Source organism: Pinus tabuliformis, chromosome J (assembly GCF_031772625.1).
Source record: "Pinus tabuliformis cultivar Carrire ecotype Pingquan chromosome J, CPIR1, whole genome shotgun sequence".
In the NCBI taxonomy this organism is placed as follows: Eukaryota; Viridiplantae; Streptophyta; class Pinopsida; order Pinales; family Pinaceae; genus Pinus; species Pinus tabuliformis.
In genome coordinates this window covers 1459518839-1459541182 of record NC_142295.1, presented here as the reverse complement: position 1 = coordinate 1459541182, position 22344 = coordinate 1459518839, and the positions used below count along the sequence as shown (strand labels likewise).

The following is a 22344-nucleotide window of genomic DNA, read 5'->3' as shown; positions in this document are numbered from 1 at the left end:
AAGAAGAGATCAGACGACTGACCAAGGCGGGAAGTAGCGGAAAAGGGGTCAGAATCAAGAAAGAGGAAGAAGAGGATGCGGCTCTAGCATTTGCGAGAAAGCAGGAGAAGAGGAAGAAGAAGGACCTCTCCAAGGTCAAGTGCTTCCATTGTGGCGAGCTGGGTCATTTTGTGAATCAGTGTCCGAGAAAGAAGAACAAGGGAGAGGCTTCTGAGTCCAAGGCTGCGCCAGCGAAGGCGGAGAAAGAAGTCAAGGAGGATGACGATTGTGCCATGAGTGCTCATGTGCCACTTGAGAAGAAGTGGGGAGACATCGAGCTGTAGTCAGACAGATCTATAGGTGATGAGGGGAAGGATCCTTGAGGTACCCAACCTCTTGGATTATACCTTGTTACGGGAGCCCCGAAGAGGAGTAGCAGGACTGGTGGATGTCGGTAGAGATGGATGCGGATGAAGCGACAGAGAGTGCTACAGTGCAGAAGTCCCCAGGCAGCGCGAGGCTAGTAGGCTGCAACAGTGCGAGAGGCATGAGAGTGTTGCACCAGTGCAGGATGGCACAGAGAGGTGTGCAACGGTGCGAGATGCAGAGAGTTGTTGCAGCAGCGCAGAGGTCAGTAGAGGGAGCAATTGTTAGCGGCACAGGGAGCTTCAGCATCGGGAGTGTTTCTAGCCTAACAGGGATGTCAGAAGTTGGGTGTATCAGTTACTTACTTCTCAGTAACTGAGTTGTAGTGCAGTAGCATGATGCAACATGATGAGAGGGGGTTGCAGTGTAAATGCAATGCTGGGAGTATGGACCAGCAACAACACGGATGCAGAGGGAGCTTCCGTATGGGTGCAACAGTGGTAGTGGCAGGGCCATGGGTAGCAGTACAGGATGCAACAGTGCAAAGGATGTTGGGCAGGGAGGCCTAGCATCAACACAGGAACCGGTGCTGGATAATTAGGGTGATACTTATTGTGGAGTATTACTGGAGCACAGTCCTCGCTAAGAGGGAGTGTTGATTTGGTGTAGCATCAGATGTGCTCTAGCCATGAAAATTGATGGAGAGGCTAAAGCACATGAGATCTCCAAGACCTAGAAAGGGTTTGGGCAGATTCTAACTGGTTTAGGAGATATTAAAATGATTAATATTTTTAATGGAGTTCCTAAGTCTAAACTTAGGAAAAATAAAATATTAATGGGTATTAATATAAAACTGGGTTAGAATGTTCCAAAAGTCATGGATCAAGCCAAATATAATCTTAGCTGTTGCTTAGAGATTTAATCTCGGTCGTTGAAGGACCAATGAGAAAAGTATAAGAGGAGGCTTGAGTGTCAGTTGGAGAATACATGAGAGTAATCAGTCATTCATTTTGCTACAGTGGGGTTGCTAAGCAAAGTTGAATCAGTGATCAACAGCGAGGGGCAGTGATTACGAGGCAGAGAGGCAGGGACAATACTTGGAGGTCAGCACAAAAGTCGAAGAGCGACAACAACAGCTAGTCCAAGCTACGCAGAGCCTAGTAGAGGCAACACAGAGCCCAGAGAGACTGCGTCATCCACGCAGAGCGCAGAGGGAGTGACATAGAGGCTCCCAAAGGTTGTGCAGTGCCTCAGAGGGCTGACATAGAGGGTCCTGGGGCTGACATAGTGGCTAGAAGGGCTAGCGCTGAGCTTCAGTTGTGCCGGAGAGGGTTTCGTGGGACAGGTTTTATGAATACCTGTTTCCGGATATAGAGGTGTTGTTGCCATATATTTTTCTTTGTCGGGTGAGCCGGTTTAGGCACCCAGTTGTACTCAGATAAACTGCATAATAATAAAACCCTCTGAATAGCTGCACCGGTTTTCGCACATTAGGTTTTTCTTGGAACATTGGTCCAAAAATAACAGTGTCACTTGTGTGCTTATTTTCCTTCAGTTGATGATCTATAGATATTGTGACTGTATTGTGTTTATTTCGATATTTAAATGTATTAAATAACTTGTTAGAATTAAACAAGTAGAAGAAATAAACCAGCAGAATACAGATTAATTTTCTAACAGATAGACTTAGAAAATTTAACACTTTAAAGAACACTGTTCTTTGAGAAGGAATATTTAAAAGTTTTAGCACTGGGACAAAAATCTTAACACTGTTTATCCACGCAACCCAATCAATTTTCAATCCTGATTGATAGCTTTTAGATGCAACCTGTTTATTCTGATTTTGATCCTTTCCTTTCTTTTGATAAGTATAACCTTTGCTTCTAGCAATTTGTAGAATTTGCTCCCGAGATGGAGTTTCAACATACATTTGTGTGATAAGATCTTTTTCATCACTGAAGTTGTCGATGGCGAAAGATGAAGAGATCATGTTTGTGCGACGACCTTCCTTAGAAGAACTTTGATTTACATAATTTATTTGTTCACTAGTTCTTTTATCCAGGAGTTTTCTAGCAATGGCACATGCACTTTCTTCATGAAAACCTTCTCTAGGTCTGCAAAATGGAATAGGATGATCAACGATATTAATGAAATTGAGAAGAGTGGGAGGCCTTTGATCATTAAGAGGATTCCTTCATGGCCATGGATTGTTATTACCTTTATTATTATTATTATTTCTACGCTGAATATTCTGAATTTGATTTCGTTCCATTTGAATTAGCCTAGATTGCATGATGCTTATTTCTCTAGTATGCTCAACCCTCATTTTGTTAATCATTTGAGTTAGTTCCTTGATTGGGTCATGCTCTACCTCCTTTATTTTTCAACCTTTATTTTTGACCGGACCTCTTTGAAAACCAGGAATTTCTGACATACCAAATGCTTTCTTATCCTTTTCTAACTCTTCGACAACATCTTGAGGAGTGGCTAAATCAGTCGGTTTTGCATGTCTTATCTTATACAATGTATCAACATAAAAGGCCTTAAGATATTGTTCTAATAGGGATTTGTCTAGAGGCTTATAACCCTATGTCATTTCTTTGATAATGCCATTGAATCTTTGATTAAATTCCTCAACCGTTTCATTCTCATTCTTTTTTATGCTATTGATAGCTTTGAAAATATATTTTCCTTCCTTCTTGTACCCGTATTTACTCTTAAATGCATTGATGAGAGATTGTAGAGAATCAAAAGAGTTATCAGGCTTGTCTAAGTACTACTACAATGCATCATCTTCCGATGAAAGGACAAAGAGCTTCATTCTAACATCTTCATGATTGTAGGCAGTGGCGTGAGCATGTCTAAGAAGGAAAGATGTGAACTTCTTGATATGAGCATCAACAGTGATTCCATTATTCCCTTGAAACATAGGGATCCTATCCACACTAGCATCTAGAAGATTATGAGGATACCCTTGGACATTGGCAAAGTTGCAAGGCCCGTAAAAATCGATGATGTCCTGACAAACGGGATTAGGGAAAAGCAAGTGGATATCAGGGAGGGCTTCCTGTTTGAGAAAGATTAAATGCTTATTAGAATGTAATTTGTTTAACTGAGCTCTTAGAGCCTCTTCAGAATTGGGAGTGAAGTTAACCAAGCTACTAGGATTTCTTCTTGTATAAGCTCTTGTGAATGGATGAATAAGTGAAGTTGCCACCCAAACAGGAAACTAACCCAAATGCCCAGGTGTTAAGGTGAAAATAGAAAGGTGAACAAGGTGATGAGAAAATTAGTGAGATGTCAAAGCACTAGAAAATGTGGTGTTTGACGGGTTAAGAAGATGAAAATGATTAGAAGATTAGGAAAAATGTCGTTAATTTGTTGAGAACAAGATAAACTATAAACTTTGTCCCTGACAACGACGCTAGAAAAATGTGGTTTTGACAGGTTAAACGAAAAGGATGAAAGATGAAGGATGAAGAACCAAAATGATGTGAAGAAAAGGACATCGTGAATGCGAAGGACAAAAGATTCGATCCGCTATCTCCCTACAATAAACTATGGGTGGTAGTCCCTATGAGATGTGAAGATGGGAGACTCGTTGGCAACCAACAAGCCCGGGAGATAAAACTGAATGGCTTAGCGACTTGGTTGAATTAGCAAGTTGAGTATTAGATTGGATTTGACTTGAAAGACAAATGCCTTAAATGGAGTCAATTACTTGCTTAAGTCAAATTATTTACTAAGTCAATGGATGAACAATTGTTGTTTAAGGACGCTTCACTATCCTAAATGAGATGCAAATCCTACAATATAGGTGAGATGCAAAATCTTGGTTTATTTTAGTTAGATGCCTCTTCTAAGTGTATCTTTTCACTTAACTGTTTTGAAGCTAATCTCTAGAGTAGGTTGTGAGAGAGAAGCCAAGGGGAAGCAAGCAAAGGCTTGGTTAATGATACCTCCCCTTAGGTTCTAACCACCCGATGCCTCCAGTGTTGCAGAGACTGTGGCTTTGACAACTGCAAGGTCATTGTGTTAACCACTAAAGAAGTGCTAGGCTCCTCAAGCTAGATGAGAAAGATAGTCCTATTCTCTATCGACCAAGCTTAAGCATGGAAGTAAATTAATTAATGCAAGATACTAATCCTAGAATGCAAGTGCAAGAGATTGGTAAGTGCTCTTAAGGTGAGATCACTTAAGTACACAATGATAATGATCTTTAATTATGAACAATGAAATACTTGAACAATAGACAATCTCAACCTCAAGAGAAAAAGTGCTTAAACTTAACGGTGCCAGAAAATGTGAAAGGTAGAGAATTGCTCAATGACAAGATTAGAGCTAAATAACAATGTCAACTATGATTAAACTTGATCCTCAAGAGATAATCAACTCAACAATGATCAATCAACAATGTTACTAGTAATGAGAGACAAGATCATTAATTACAATGTCACTTAGAGAGCCAATTAAACACTTATCAACTTGATTAGAGCACTTATGTGTGAATGAAAGGGCAAAACTAGATGCCAATGACCAAAATTCAGCCCAAATCACTTCAAACACGAATGATTATGAATTATAAAAATTGATTAACCAATTTTAGAGACTTATATGCAATTTATCACTGCTGCAACTTTGTTTTCAGAGGTCTGCCATTTTATATCAGTATTCAGGAAATGATGCTAGATGCTATAGATAAGCTAGAAAATCTATGCTTTCAACTTCCAATGATATTCACTTGATTATAGGACTGCTTGAAAACTATGGATCAAACTTTTTATGCGTAGATCAGACCTGAGAAAAACATATATCAGACTTGAAATAATTCAGAAAATTAGTGATTCAGTCCAATAAGGTGCCAAATTATTAATGCCACAATAGCTCTAATGATTAGCTAATCAAGTTGAGTGATTATTAGATGATTCTTGGTCAATTTTGATGATTTTTGTTTTGTTTATATGATTGCATAAATGGCTGTAGCAAAACAGAGAAAATGATGAAGGGAAGAGAGGTAAACCAAGAGGCCTAGAGGCCTAGTTGGACCTCCAATGGGCTTGGGTACCTGCAATCACCAAATTAGCTCTAATATTGTGGCAAAACCACAGTGTTAACCTACAAAAATAATGCAAAAATCATAGATGACTGAATACAAGGCTAGGGCAAGGGCTAGAAGGCTAGAAAACCCCAAGACTAGGGCTAGAAATGACAAATGAGGGGCTAGAAGGGCAAAATAAGGGCAGAGGCCAAGAGAAAAGTGGAAGTGAGGCCACAACAAGGGAAAACAATCCCTTTAAGGTTGATGTCAAGCCCTTAGAGGATGACACAGGGGAAGATCAAGCCCTAGAAGGGCTGGAGACCAAGGTTAGAGCCCCTTAGGGGTTGCGGCAAGGGCCTAGAGGGAGGCTGAGAGGGAGGATGGCCTCCTAGAGGCCACAACAAGGGAGGAGAAAGGGGCTGAGGCCCTAAAAAGGGTGGACGACTCCTTTAGAGGGGGTTCGAGGGCCTTAAGAGGCCTCAACTAGCTATAAAAGGGTTGCGACCAAGAGAGAAAAGGAGGCCGAGGGCTCCAAGAGGCCACCACACCTCACGACTAGGCCAAAAAGGCTGGACGACTAGGCCAAGGGCTAAAAAATTTCTAGAAACCTACAAAAATACCAAAATGCCAAAAACTCATTGCCAAATTGCTGGACACTGGGCTTGGAGGATGAATGGAGGTTAGATCTTGCCTTCCTAGGCCTAGATCTGCTCCAAAGCCCCAACAAAAATCTTTTTATCAGCTTGAAATACACCTGCACAAATAAATAAAAAAAATGCCCAAACCCCAAAGATATCTACAAAAAATAAAACCCCAAAAAATAATAAAACCCCAATTGCTGCAAAACAAATAGGTTAGAAATAATTTACAAATATACAATATTTGCAAAATTTAAACTTTTTGGAGAATAATTTTTTGATAAATAATAAATATTGGCTGAAACCCTCCCACAAAATCTAATACCATAAAGAAATCTCAAAGCCCAAACATAGTCAACCTTTCCCGAATCCCCACAATATGTGAACTTGGAGCCCAAGGGCTAGCATACTTGTAAATCTCTATTATATTTTGAAGAAAATTGTTAGATCATATAGTGAATCAAATCATCTAAGATAGAATATATCAATAAAATGTTCTTATCACCGGCAAATGAAATAACAATTATCAATCAATATTTAGCTCAAAATAGGATCACACATAACTAACACATACTGTAGGAAGAAAAACACCATGAACTAAACTCCAAAGTCTTTCTATTATGATAGAAAATGTTCTCAGCAGAGCAACAACTCAATACCAGTGTTAAGAATTTACGTCATTCAAAGATTGAAAATAGAAGTTCAATAACTTCTTTATATAAAAGGAGGCCGAGGGCTCCAAGAGGCCACCAGGCCTCACGACTAGGCCAAAAAGGCTGGACGACTAGGACAAGGGCTTCAAAAATTTCTAGAAACCTACAAAAATACCAAAATGCCAAAAACTCATTGCCAAATTGTTGGACACTAGGCTTGGAGGATGAATGGAGGTTAGATCTTGCCTTCCTAGGCCTAGATCTGCTCCAAAGCCCCAACAAAATTTTTTTGATCAGCTTGAAATCCACCTGCACAAATAAATAAAAAAAATGCCCAAGCCCCAAAGATATCTACAAAATCAAATACCATAAAGAAATCTCAAAGCCCAAACATAGTCAACCTTTTCCGAATCCCCGCAATATGTGAACTTGGAGCCCAAGGGCTAGCGTACTTGTAAATCTCTATTATATTCTCAAGAAAATGTTAGATCATATAGTGAATCAAATCATCTAAGATAGAATATATCAATAAAATGTTCTTATCACCGGCAAATGAAATAACAATTATTAATCAATATTTAGCTCAAAATAGGATCACACATAACTAACACATTACAGGAAGAAAAACACCATGAATTGAACTCCAAAGTCTTTCTATTATGATACAAAATGTTCTCAGCAGAGCAACAACTCAATACCAGTGTTAAGAATTTATATCATTCAAAGATTGAAAATAGAAGCTCAATAGCTTCTTTATATAAAAAAACCCTTCCAAGTGGAAAATAACGGCTAGTTGGCGTGATCCTTGTCAATATAATCTTGACCGTTGAAAATAGCTTGATAATCTTTTAATCTCCACCATTGAATTTTTAATTTTGAGGAAAAAATCAATTTTTTCTTAAAACTCACTTTTATTTTAATCCAGAAATTAATATTTTTGATTAATTTCCTCAAAAATTTGACTTTGACTTAACCACCAAGGAAGGGCTCAAATTTTTTAAAATATCCATTTTTTCCTTGGTGGGGGAGTTCTAGAAATTGACTTTTCTTTGACCTACAAATTTTTGATTATTTTCCACTTGGAGAGAAATTAATTTCTCTACAATTATTTTTTTGACTCAAAATTAATTAATTTTTTGGCTTAAGATTTTTATTTACTTTAGTCAAAAAAATTAATTAATTGACACTAGAGGGGATTGATATTTTTTTTCACCTTCAAATATTTTAGCCATGGTGTCTAAGTATGAGGGACCATGCATTAAAATATTTTTTACATTAGGATATTACAATTAATTCAACCCTCAAAGGGGGAACACACTTTTGCACATAGACCCTTATGACATTACCCAATTACAATAGATTTTAGTATAGATCAAGTGGTTTGTAACAAAATAATTTAGCCAAATGTGCTTAAATTTTTCCCAAATACACTTTTACAAACATTGATATAACACTAGGACTCACCTAAAACCTTGTCAAGAGATTCCACCCTAGCTTTTGGGTTTCGATTATTCGTGTTTAAAAATACACATAATTCGGGGAGGTTAAAAAATTTCATAGGATGAAATCCACTTACCTAGGTGTTGTTATATAAATAAACGGTAATATCATTTACAATATAACTTGCAGAAATTGGGTTTACAATGATAAAATGTGCTGGCTGATGACTTTGAACTTTTGAAAAATTTTCTTTATGTCTTCGCATTCTGCTACCTTGGACTGTTGACAAAGTGTGGTCAACAATACTCAATTTGCCTTACGTGTCAGCAAAAGCTTAATTTCATCTGTTTCCTCACTACAATAATTGCTTATTTTTTACCTCAACCTTAATTCTGAATTTGAAGTCAATAATATTGAACTTGTAGAACTTAAAGCATCTATGATGTAAAGGGTGCATTATTCCCAAGTCAAGAAAATTTCTGCTTCCAATTTATTGTTCAGGGAATTTCTTAGGGGCAAAATTTTGCTGATTGGCTGTTTTTTGGACATTATTCAAAAAAAAATATTCTCCCATTTGGTTAAAAATTTGCCTGTTTTATATATATATATACGATAAATTGATAATATTTAAAAATTACCATTTTAATTAAATTGTTTTTATAATATTTGCCAAAAAATATCACCAGTTTTAATAGTAAATTACATGTTTTTATTGAATACTTACCTACATTGCATAATATTTAAATCCTTAGAAAATAACCTGTTACTATTTCTTAGGTTCCTTAGTGTTTCAGTCATTCCAGTTATCTTTATCTAGACTCTAGAGCAATGTGATAAATTTTGCGCTGAGCAATTCTTTTGCCTGTCCTGAAACAAAACCATTGACTAACTGCTTTTCTGTTTTAATCTTTTGTTGGTTCATGTGTATGTAGGAAGAGGAGAAAGTACAAGTAAAGGAAAACAAATTAAGGTCTGTGCTATCTCCAGATGTTTTCTGTTTACAGTGCACACAGTGTACATGATAGATTGACAAACTCTAGGAGTTTGGTTTTTGTATGTCAGGGAGTTGTATCAAGAAGAAGTATTCATTCCTCCATGGTCTATTAGATATGATTATTTCTAGTATTTGCTTAATAATATTATGGAAGAGTCAGTGATATAGAAAGGTGAACTATGCATTTTGACAATTGCTTTCTGCTCATTAATGCATAATGCAGTCTCCAATAAAGCTGGATAGTTCTGATGAAGAGAAAACCTCGAGTGAACCAGAGGTAAATGTTGATTTCTGTTATTCTATCATTGGTATTTCCAATTTGCTAAAGTGGAGAACTATGATTTATGCTTGAAAATAATGCCTTTTTCAGATGAAATATCAAGAAAAATTATAGTCAATTTTCAAAGAAAAATGTCAAGATTTCCTAATACGTCAGTTCTCTTAAAGAAATGAAATAAATCCTTAATTGAAGTCTTTAGACTAATAACAGTCAGTGGGACCAAAAGAAAGTGAGCATGTAAAGTATAATCAATGAGGTAGTGCTTGATGCATCACCTGCGAGAAATATATCTAAATTTGATATGATCATAAAAGAATACAAAAAGTAGAGTAGAGAAGGTGAGTAAATTCTATTACTACAGCAGCAGTGAATGTTTAATTTAAAGTGATAGGCTTGATCGACCTATAAATCTGGAACTGAAGCACAACTGGTTAAAAAAAGGGCAAAAACTGGTTGACCAAAAAATACATAAAATATTCAAATTTTGATTAACAGGATATATTTTCATGTACCAAATATGTAAAATTTTCCACTTATATAGCATTGTAAGGGTGAATATAGGAAAATGGCACCAAAAACGATACACATTTGAACCAAATACATTAACACTGAGGCTCTTAATGGCCCGCCGAGTCCAGAAATAATCATATAATCTAGAATCAAGTCAGAACTTCATAATTATCTGAATCTAGACCCTCTTGATTCTCTGCATGGGTATGTTCAGCATCTTGATTTGATGTCCTCGAAGTTCCAACACCAATGTCCATATCATGTGGCAGTGGAAATGGCTGCAAGTCCCAAAGTTTGTTCATGATAGAAGGGGGGCATCGTTAAATATATCAAAGTTAGGTTGTACCATTGTAGTGTTTTTAATTTAATTTTTGGATTTTTAGGGAAAGGAACACTGGTAAAAAACCAGTCAAACTGGTTGGTTATGACTGGTCTTGCATTGAATTTGCTGGTTCTGATTGTTTCAGACAAAAACTGGTCAATTCTAGTTTGGGAGGCCAGTTTTGACTAGGAACCTCTAAATCCAGTTCAACTGGCCAGTTTTACTTGTAATGATGTAGTTTGTACTTAGAATATATAAACATGGCCCATAATCTTACATCTGACTTGTACAAACAACGAAACTGTTGCCTCAAAATCTAGCAGGTCTTGTGAGCTCTCTCACAAGACAAGAGCCAGACCAAGGGACATCACTATAAGGTGGAGGTCCACTGTCACCACACCGCGCTACCTCCTGCTCTTTAGTGGACTTTCACCACATGGGAGGCTTCCCTATATTGGTCACCTAATAGGTATTCAAAGTCTATGGCTTGGAGGTGACAAAGGATAGGCTCAAGAATGACACACAACTTAAGGACAAGGCTCAACCCAACAAAGACAAGGCAAAATGTGCATTCCAGGAGGCCTATCTAGGGCACTTATGACCTAGGGTTTAATGAATAGGAAAGGACAAAGGCTTACCAAGGTGCATAAGGCCAAGAAAAGGCTTGTTAAAGATAGATATGATCAACAATTGGAGAAACAAGCCTTCAAGAAGCCCTAAGTTGAAGCCTAGGGTTAGGTTGGGGTTTATCTTGGGGAAAAATTACCTAGGGAAAAATTACCTAGGGCTTGTGACGTTTGCCCTAAAAAGGAAGAATTTACCGTGGGAAAGGTAGATTGTGATGCAATGAGGTTCAAACCACGTGTATAACCCTCCTACAGGCCAATGCACTCTTAGTTGAATTTGTCCCTAGCCCTAGCCTAACGGATTGCCTTGAAATGTCGAAATGTAAGGGAGAGAGAGAAAGAGGTTGAAAAATGTTTTTGTATGGTGTGATCACTTATGTGGATGGCTAGAGCTTGATCCTTGGGTGATTGAGTCTAAGGGAGACCTACTAATAGAAATATCAAACCCTAGTATGGAGTAAGGGCAAGAAAAACCCTAGTTTTCAAAACCTTAGCTATCACTTTATGAGGGGATAAAGTCATGAAGAGAGCTTAACATGAAGATTCATTCAAGGGATTGCTATACATTCTTTAGGTTAATACATGCAATACTTTGCCAAGATTTCATAGAAAGATATTCAATAAAACTAGCACATAGAAACCCTAACAACAACCATTCCATGCAATAACCATTCAAAGATAATCAACAATAAGAGTACTTACAAGAAATGCATGAACAAGTTCTTTATTATCCCAAAATGATGTCTCCACAACACGAGCTAGTCTCCAAAAGCAAAATCTCCACAATATATCACATTTCCACAAGAATATACGACATTTAAAGCTAGGTTGAAATCCTCTTAGGAGGTCGAATTCTCCACAAGTAATGGTTAGAAATAAAATTGAGGTGACCTTTATTTATATGAGGTCTACCTCAATGAATTTTAACTAATGAAGCCCCTAAAACAAGTTTGACATGAAATAGACCTTGTGTTACATGCCAACCCACTAGCTCAATGCTAAAACAAGCCACAAATGGCCTCATGTGTGAGCTGTAGCCTATTAAATGTTGATGTCATGCCCAGTAGTGTCAAGGCCTGCTTTGGGGCATGTTGGGTTTAGTAGTGCCATCATCAAGAATCCTTTATGCTTGGTCAAAGTAGAGCAACATCTTAGTTCCCGAGGGTGCTTTGGGACATGGAACATCTGCTCAAGTCATTATGAGGCCTAATGCTCTTGAGTCTCAACATTGCATTTGCTAAGTCATCTCTCTCTCTCTGAAAAGGCGTGGGTACCTGTGGAGTGGGTGCACTCAAGGCTTGGGCTACTGTGGACCACCTGACAAAACCAACTTGAACTCAAGTGAAAGCAACCATCCATTAGAGACTAAGATCAAATGAGCATCTAAGTGGACGAAACATGGATGTTAAGGGCATAATAATACTTCAAACTTGGATCACCTTTTGATATCTGACTAGACCAAGTCCCGTACGGTGTTCTCTACCTTGATATAGATGGCTAATGGTCAACTCTATTAGGTGCTTCCAACTGTCAAGGGGAAGTAGGATTTCCGAGGTCAATCCCTCAATCAATAGGTGTTAGTGTAAATGCATGGCAGTGGTGGGGAAAAGGCTCCATGGCCAAGTGCCATGGTCAAGGGGATTAGCTGGTGGGGAGTCCACATCTTAAGTGTATGAATGTAAAGGAGAGAGCAATCGTGGAGGCATGAGTTACCCTGCTTGGCTTGCTTTTTCGACCCCTATAGTGGGTCTTTTATTTTTTCTTGATAATGTTTTGTATTATGGTGCATTGCTCAAGGGTTAGAGCTTTCTTTTTATGGTGTAGCATTTTATATTACCCCTTAAGGTGAGACGGTTCATTGCTCATCAAGGTTGGGACATGCAAATGTTCCTTTTGATGTAAAGGAGCATCATGTGCTCAAGAACTGAGTGATGGTTAATGAGGAGGGTAGAGCTCATGCTAGGCTTTTTCCCGTGTGCTAACTTATGTCCCGACCATCTTTTGCATTTTGATTTTCTTCTTTTTCTTTTGTTATGGCCATGATATGCTTTTTCACTCTTTTACCTACATCCACCTCCAGGGCAATATTTTTCGGCCCAACTCAAGGAGTGTGGACATGAGGGTGCCAAATTCCAATGAACCAACGAGAAGTTAGACACGAAGAATGGAGGTGGTATATAGGGCTTGTAATGTAACATGGAAAATGTTAAGTATGATGTAAGGGATAATGAACACGCTATCTCAATTCAGGTTTTCAAGGTAGTGCTCCTCGTATAACCCTAAGGTCTCAAGGGAGGTCTCACTGGACTAGGGCTAAAGATTACCCCCTGATAAGGTGAGAGAACAAATTTACAGTAAGGAACGATCAATCTTCTAGATCACCCCTTAATCCATACTAAATGCCCAAAACAAACAAGCACTCGATTGCAAGATGATCAAAGTACCTTTTGAATAGCAACCTACCTTCATCTAAGTGCTAATGCCGGATGGCGAGAGCTATGTGGATGATACAAATGGTGGAGCCACATGGCATATCATCATCGAATAACAATTGTCAGGGTCTATAGGCTGGCTGGCTATACGACTGACTGTCAAATGTACAAGAAAGTTTTCCTGCTATGGGGTTACACATTTTGGTGGATAACGAGTGCCTTTATAATTTCCTTAAGTTAGGTAAGCTAGTACCAATTTTAACCTCACAAATTATTATGGCTTGACATGAGAATACCATGTAAAACCAAAGCTTGCGAAATGCATTTTGAAAGCATTAGTTCAAGTTGATGAATCTTTGACTTGAACAAACAATGGAACCTTTATAATTTCCATGAAGCTCAAATGCCATATCGTAGAGTATACAGGAATTAATTGGAGCAGGTACTGGTAATTTTCAAGCCCTAGACTCGTCACGTCTGGAGCTTCGACCTGTGAGGTAAAAATTGAGACTGTAGAGACAAGGTCTAGCTTGTTTAAGTCTGCCCATGCTTCAAATTGTTGAGCTGTCTTGAAACCTTCTGAACAGTGGCTGTCAACCATAACCTTCAACACTGCAAACCCATATTGCGAACTTGATCCCTACCTTTGTTGGTCACTTCGGGTAGATGTTGTTGCATGGAACTAGGGTTCAGATTGACCAAGTGTCCTTCAAAATTCCACTATGACGTGCTTTCAAGAACTGGGTACGACAGATAAGCACAAAAACCCGCGCGATTAAGTTATTGACGCTCTCAAAGACATTGCCTTCCTCGCTACCTTAGACAATGCTTCTGTGCTAGATAGTAACTGAATCCCACCAATCTGATGTTATACAAAATTAGGGACCTTGCTGCCAGAGAGTATTACCAGTGTTGTTGCCTCCACAGAGATCGTTGCTCAATAGAGATTATTACCACAACATTGGTTGCCAAAACATAGATCACTGCCCAAACAAAAAATGTCACCACAAAAGTTCGCTGCCCAGATAGAATCTTTGTACCAAATAGAGAGAAGATAGAAGAGATGTCAACTAGGGTGGAATCTTTCACCACTGAAATTGACAAGAAAGAATGGGGTCTTAAAACCCTTAGAGCTAATGCTCAAAATGTAAAGAAATGATCCACACTTGATGCTCCAAAATGAATCCAAGTCTCCTTTATTTATAGACTTCCTTGAGGGGTTTCATTCTCTTAAGTGGTTGAGTGTGTCTTACTCAAAACCCCCAAATTTGGGCTTTTTGCCCAACTTACCCAAAACTCGCCCACAATGGGGGTTTTGGGGTTTTATCCCCTTTTTTTAAGGACTATAGCCTATGGGGACAAATAGGCTACTAAGTCCATTGGTTGTCAATCCGTTGAGGACATCACATTGCAGAAACTCGTACCCATTTCCCCATATTGTGCAACTTAGGTTGAAAATGAAATGTCATATCATCTAAATATACTAGTCGAATGGGGATGAAATTACCCAAGGGATACACCGTTTCATTTGGTTGGGCCGACTTGATGCTCCAAAAAATAATTTTTTATTTTTGAATTTTTCCAAGTTGACGGGAATACCTCATGATGCTTCAAAAATCAACATTGTAGAGTTGTGACAGTTATCTCCTTTTAGGGCAAAGTGGTGGTTGGATATTTTTGAATATTATTTTGCAAGATCCTAATGTTTCTTTAGCTCAATTAGCCAACATAATAATTATGTGCTTCTCCTAATTTAAAGCTTAGTCTAAGTTACAAATGCAATTGCTCACACTAGTAAGTGTCTAAGGAGATCTTGGGTGACTTCTGCATGCCTAGACATTTATGCTTGTGTAGGAGTACCTGCTCGAGCTACAAACATCAACATTCTGATATTAATGACTCTTTTTTAATTTGTTCAAAATCATAGCATAATAATATCAAATTATCAATAGAGACAAAGATAATGGGCAATATATGTAATCATTGTTCCACCAAGTTTCGGATGTGTGGGAGCACCACCAAATTTTAGGGAAATTTAGGGGGGATGGGGGGACATCGATGTGTATGTGTGTGAGTGTGCATGTGTAAACATGATTCATATTCAAATTCAATAATGAAATACATTGATTCATACATCATCAATGATTCAATGAAATACAAATTGTAAAATATTATATACATTGATTTAAATTCACCATTCATTATTTTAGAATTTGATTAATAATAAGCAAATTAGTAGATACTAATGTCTAAAGATCAGAATAGTAAATGGAAATTACTCAAACTCAAAAATAGTAAAGATGATTCATATTCAAATTCAATAATGAAATACATTGAATCATACATCATCAATGATTCAATGAAGTACAAATTGTAAAATATTATATACATTGACTTAAATTCACCATTCATTATTTTAGAATTTGATTAATAATAAGCAAATTAGTAGATACTAATGTCTAAAGACCCGAATAGTAAATCAAAATTACTCAAACTCAAATTGTAAAGAGTGATGAGTCAAAGACTCAAAAGTTTAAGGTGTAAAGTCAAGACTCAAAAGTTTAAACTGAAAATGAACAACGGATAATGAACCAATGTTATTAGAACCAGACCCCAAAACAGAGAATTGGAAAAAAACCAGACCAACAAATTGCTCAACTAAAAAATACAAATTATTCAAGTTTTGAAAAAAATATATAAATATTCATGTGCATCCATATGAATCCAAACCATTATACACACATGCAAAAATTCTTATGTATATAGCACGTAAGGGTGCATATAACCAAAATAGCACTTAGTGCAATCCATCTTTGAAATAAAGATACATCAACAAAGAGGTTCTAGATGGCTTCTATAATCCAAAAAGAATGATGCTACAATAAGTACCTACATATCATGAAAACCATTACCTATATTGGGATTTTCATCATCAATATCACCCTCTAAGCATTAAAATAAGATAGAAAAAGCTTAAAATGTCAAATCAAGTTTTTGTTTGAATGATGGGTATTTTTTACTAGGGTCATGACAGAAGAGTTCAATATTCAATGCCACCAACAATTAGGTACATCGAGGGTTTGATGCTCTTGACGTGTTGGATTTGATACATTCAAATGTGTGTGGTCATATGTCAGTGGAGTATGTGATCGTATTGTTATTATGTGATATTTGTTACCCACTGTTTTGTGGGTGATATCCCTAGGAGAAAATTTTTCTCCACGATGGTCCTCAACCAACAGCCAACAACCACTTGCAGTCACCAACTAGCTCGTTGAGCCATTTCTCCGCCATGAGCCAACCATGTGGTCTCTCGCCCATCTATCATGATCATATTTTTGAAGGTGGGCCTCCCAAACCTAAACGTATACCTTATCGTTTGGTAATTGAGTATTTTAGTTTACTTATCATGGAAACTTTTGGGCATGGACTAATGGGGGGATTCGGCGGAAAGAGTGGACCAGGTTTGTGCTTTTACCCCTTAGGTATCTTTTGGGATGTTAACCTTGAACCCTAGACCCGTGGGATTTCTTTTACTGGCCTTCAGGCTTCTAGGATGGTATTACATGGGAAACCTTGATTTTGGATGTGTGGTCCTGCTCCTCGACTCACGTATATCACTCCCCTTACACTCATTATAACCCCTTTCTTCACTTCTCCCACCTGGGTCCATATTCCTCTATTGGGTCCATAGAGGATCAACCACCCTCTTGCCCACATCTTGGGTCAGGCCTGGAACGATGGCCCAGAGGTTGATGCAGTTAAGAAGAAAAGAAAAAGAATAGTTGGCCACATTCAACAAGAAATTGTACCACAAAATGCAAAATATGGCCGGATCAAACACATTTAGCACGTAGGCAAAAGCTGTTACATGAGCTCTTCCCCTTCCATGGCCATCACCCTAGTTCCTAGAAGCCCTAGAGGAGTCTCCTTTATCGTTCAGGAACCCATGATTGTCCCAACCCCTGGTGGCCGATGAACTACCCCACCTTAAAAGGGGGTATCCATTGCTATACTTTGCCCATCATGCTCTTATTCCTTTGAGCCTCGGGCGGTTAACCAAAGAAAATCATAAAAGGCAAAAGGCATTCGAAGAAGGGTGGAAAAAGCAAGGTCAGGGTAACTCATGTACCACAATTACTCCCTCCTACACATTATTTACCCAAGTGTGCGCTTCCCTTTTATTAGCTACCCTTGTGCCATGGCATGTTACCCAGGTTGTTCCGCTTCACCCCCTTCTCCATTCTATCATTGTATCACATGCCACCACCATTTGAAGGATGTACCATGAACATATCACCCCCTTTAGAAGCAGGAACCACCTAATAGGATGATTGATTAACCCTCCTTGGAGCTTGGAGACACCTGCACATGCCAAAGCCCACAATGGAAGGGCATGTCATTATGAAGTGCCCACTTGTTTTCCATGATTTGTAAACACTTTTACTTGATTGCTTTAATGATTTGATATACTGGAATGTACGAGGACGCATTGGATCTTAGGCAGGATTGTAGATGGTCTCCATTTTGGGATTGGTCTCCCTATACGGGGTCCCAACCCTCTTGAGGGCTACATTGGCACATGCAGGGTGTTTGTAGAAAGCCATGGGCCTGCACAACAGCAGGTACCATCACATGGATACCCAGAGTCATTCAGAGATCACTTATGGTTCACCTATTGGACGAGGAAGATGCACTTGGTTCGCCATGCCTAGCTGACCCCACAGTTACATTATGCACTTGGTAGATGATTTAGGACTTGTATCGTGATGTGGCATCACTTATACCATCATCCGAGCCCTTGTAGATGGTCTACATGCATCTTCGATTTGTTTGGAGACCCATGAGGACACTTGTGTGCCCCCATGCCCACTTGGGAGCACCACAGGTTTACTACCTAGATAACAAGGGTCCACCCCCTTGTCCACTGCTTTTGGGAGTCCTATTTCACATTTTGGCACCTATGGACTTCATTAGGCCTCCTCGAAGGCCCAACGACATGCATTATTGATCATTCGACCCCTTGAGAGACTTATTCTTTTGATTTTGAGCTAGTTTGGTGGGCTTGTCACCAAAAGTTAGTTATCTTGTACATTATTTTATATTAGGGGCTCAATTAGGCCTCATTAGGAAAATCGAACTCATTCGAACCTAAGCTGCAGGAAACGTTGGAGAAGGGTCCGTTTCTGGCTGGAAACGAAACGGAAACGAGGAAACTCGCATCGTACGACCTGGAAACGCGTTTCCGGCTGTACTGGCCGGTTTCTCGAGGAGGGAACGTGGCCAATACAGCCGGAAATGCGTTTCCAGGTCGTGCGACGGAGTTTCCTCTTCTAAATTGACTTTTTCTTATATTTTTTATTTTTATTTTTTCACTTCTAATTTTTTATTGGGTGACTAAAATATCTTCTAGATGCCTAAAAAAGAGGATTTTTTTGAGTGGGGCAGCCTAATGTTCAAGCCTATGGCCCTAGTGTTGATATGTAGTTCATGGTAATGTTAAATTCTTAAAGTAAAAGTGACATTCTCCTTTATTTTTCATTTTCATCCTTTTACTTAAATTTTTAACATTACCATGAAATGACTCAGGATGTTTGAGCGTGGTTTCGCCCTTATTGGATTTCATATGGAGAAAGTAGAATTTTAGATCTCACTCAAAATCTAGCAGACTTATCTGTTTTTCAGGATTTCAGTATTGGGGGGATTGCAATGTTTCCATTGGATTTTGTCATGTACTAGGGTATGGAACTTGTATTTAATCAAGAGAACCAAGCCCTCTATGCATGGGAGACTCCCAATAATCAAGAGCACGTAGGATACTAGGGTATGGAACTTGTATTTAATCAAGAGCAATAAGGTCGTTCGACTATGTAGGAGGAGACTCCCAATCAAGCACGAGACAAGAATTAAAAATTTCTCAAGGCTGATTTTGGATATTGCTATTTTCATTATGTGATCATTCATGAGTAAATGTGATGTAAATTTAGAGACTTAAAGTTTATGCATTGACAATTTAAGCATAATGTAATAAATTAGAATGTGTCATATATGCTTTATGATTGCACATATTTCTTAAATGTCCTAATATATATATATATATATATATGCGTTTCCCCATTTCCAAAATTTGGGGGGGGGTCACGTTTCGTACCCATGCCCGTTTTGGAAACTCGTACCCGTTTCCCTGTTTTGTGCAACTTAGATTCGAACATGTATAAATACAAGTAATGTGATTTCATTTTACATCATCACTTGGATTGGATCATATTTTCTTCTGAGATTTTCGCTATCTTTTTAGATGAGACTTTCTAGATGAATGGATGAATTTCGATGTTTGGTTATTCTTCTTTGTCTTGGAGCTTCTATGATTGGCATACCTTGGTGATTGGATATATTCTTCTTACATGTAAGTACCATTTTAATGCTATTTTGATTCTTTATGTTGCTACATTCATGATACTGGGATTTTCGTTATTCTAGGGTTAATTTGTTGCTTTTCTTGGAACAAAATTGTGGAAATTGAATCTCTAAATAGTGTTGTATCGTGATTGGGCCATGTTTGAATGAATGAATGTTCCTAGAGACATCCTTGTTTTGATAAGTCACCAAATATTGTTGAACGAAGTATAAATGACCTTGAAGCTACTTCCATTAAGCCCTAATGCCCAACGAAGTTGTCTTTTATGCCTCCTTGACAAGTGGAAATCAATCCAAGCCCTAAATCTTCCATGACTCCATCTCTCCCAAAGGACAAAACCCTGGTCCTCCTTTGGTGATCACTTTAAAGCTAATTTCTTTCACCTTCCCCTCTTTTCTAGGCGTAGCCCACATAGGTCACCTAGGGCATCAATTATCTCACAATCTAGCATCCAAATACTTCGATTTTTGGTCCACAACTGCGTTGGTCTGTCCTTAAGAAGCCCTCCAAATTTCATGAGATTCTGATGGTGGGATCTTGAGATATCCCAAGCCCTAGCTCGAAGACCAATTCTTGCCCTTGGTTTCCCTTAGGCTAGTAGCCTCATTGGGATCCATGCATGGCCTTTAATTGAAAATTCATTCTTTGATCGCTTTCTCCTCTCTAATTAGGTCAAACATATCATTGGTTGCTAAATCCTATCCCCTTGAGCTAACCTCGGGTCCACTTGGTCCTCTGTGGTCCCATACATTATTAAGGTTAATTCTTCAAAGATCACTTGGAACCCAAGTTTCCACAAGAATTTTAGGGCCTAGGGATCTCTTGATTAAAGAAACATACTTAAAACCTATACCTTGAAATTTTCTTTAAGCCCTTCCTTGAGAGCCTTCCATCTTGCCTCTTGAGCCTCTCTTGTGAATATGCTTCTAGGATCACCCCTCATCCTATCTTTGATCTATTCTTCTTCATGATCCTTATTATACTAGGTCTCTTCTCATTGGTGAAAGTCCATAAAGAGTAGGGAGCTTTAACTAAGGTGACAATGGGCTATTGCTCCATTGTTGCCTTTGACCTAGCAATTGTCCTTCTAGGATTCCCCTTTAGGACCCTTGCTAGTTTCAGAGGTAAAATTTTGGTGCCGTTGCCGGGGAAATGAGACGTGTGTCTTGTTCTCCATACATATTGATATATCATTCTTGGTGACTCCATTGGAACAACAAAGTCCTAGTTCTTCATTGATCTCTAAAGTCAATGCTTGTAGGGTGAAGCAAGCATTTGTCAATGCAACTTCATTCACCCTGGCGACTCCCATGTTATTAAGGGCCCAACAACATGTTGACCACATATTTTCTTGCCATAAAAATGATAGGGATTCCACAGTATCCCTCATCGGAATGCGTGATAAATAAGCCAATATTCGATCAGGATCCACATTCCACAGCCAATCACATTGTAAAGTTCATGAGGTATCTTTCGAAGCAAAATATAATTCAACCTTGTGACCAAATGGAATTACTTGTCCTATCCATTGCCCCCACTATCGATTGACTTGAGTCATGTGAACCTAAAAGCATTCATTCTTTTTTAATGTTGGTCGTGCACTTCTTGTTGCATGAAGGGTCAAGTTTCCAATCTCATGAAGACGTATGCCGAATGTTGGACATCGCCCTTCGAGGGGAGGAAGTTATTGAATATGGTTTTATGCTTGAGGAAGAGTATCCCGATCCTTCTCCAAATCATCAAGATCAAGTAGTTGATGCACACCTTGAGGATTGTGTCGAAAAAGAAACTCATGAACCAAAGGTCATGTCCTCCAAGGGTGATGAAGAAGATCTGGATCTCGAGAGCTTTCAAGTGTTGCAAGATAGGATGATGGAATATGAAGAGTCTTGCAAGCAATTGATGGCTACATATAACACCAAATATATTTCCCCCCTCTATTGTGAGCAATCGGAAAGGCTCCATAACATGAAATGTGAATATAACAAGAGCCTACTGATGACCTTCTCCTTGAAGCATACTGCCAAAATCACGTAGTAAAGACCTTAGAAAGCATTCTTCGAGAAAGAATGGAGGAAAGATCCTCCCTACTTGACAAAGAAGAAAATGAATTACAGCTCGGCCAAAATCAAATATATAATGAAGAACGAGATGATTCTAAAGGAAATCATGATCATCAAATGAATGAAGAATCTATGAGTGATTTTTGGGCTGTTGATTGGGGAATTGGGTATGATTATAAAAATGAAGACCCCATGCTATCCCTGTTGTAACATATTTGGCACACTGAAAATTTAAAAAATTTCAGTGAGAAATTGCCACTTTCCTTCTGGGAATGGTTTATTTTTTTATATATATTAATTTTAATTTAAAATATATTATTTTTATAAAAATATAATTATATATTTTTATGGAAATATTTAGTTTAAATTAAAATTATATTATAAAAAAATTTAAAATTTGAGCCTAAGTCAAACCAAACATTCATAAGAAGCCCAAATCTCAGAGTCATTGACCTTGATAACATATATGCACATTTACTTCCCAAAGATAAAGAAGCATTTGAGCATTATGAAGAGATCTCAAAAACGCAATTGGTGGAGGCAGATTTAAATTAGCGTATCAAAGTTCAAATATCTTGGGCAAGT

The 22344-nt window shown here is 38.2% G+C and overlaps 1 protein-coding gene across 1 annotated transcript in view; it reads left to right on the top strand.

The window, feature by feature from the left end:
- Positions 1 to 22344, top strand: part of RHL1 (root hair initiation protein root hairless 1 (RHL1)) — a 165020-nt gene that overhangs the window by 109120 nt on the left and 33556 nt on the right. The window contains 2 exon segments of the mRNA XM_089382025.1: positions 9047 to 9084; positions 9332 to 9385. Of these exon segments, the coding sequence (XP_089238151.1) occupies positions 9047 to 9084; positions 9332 to 9385 (92 nt within the window).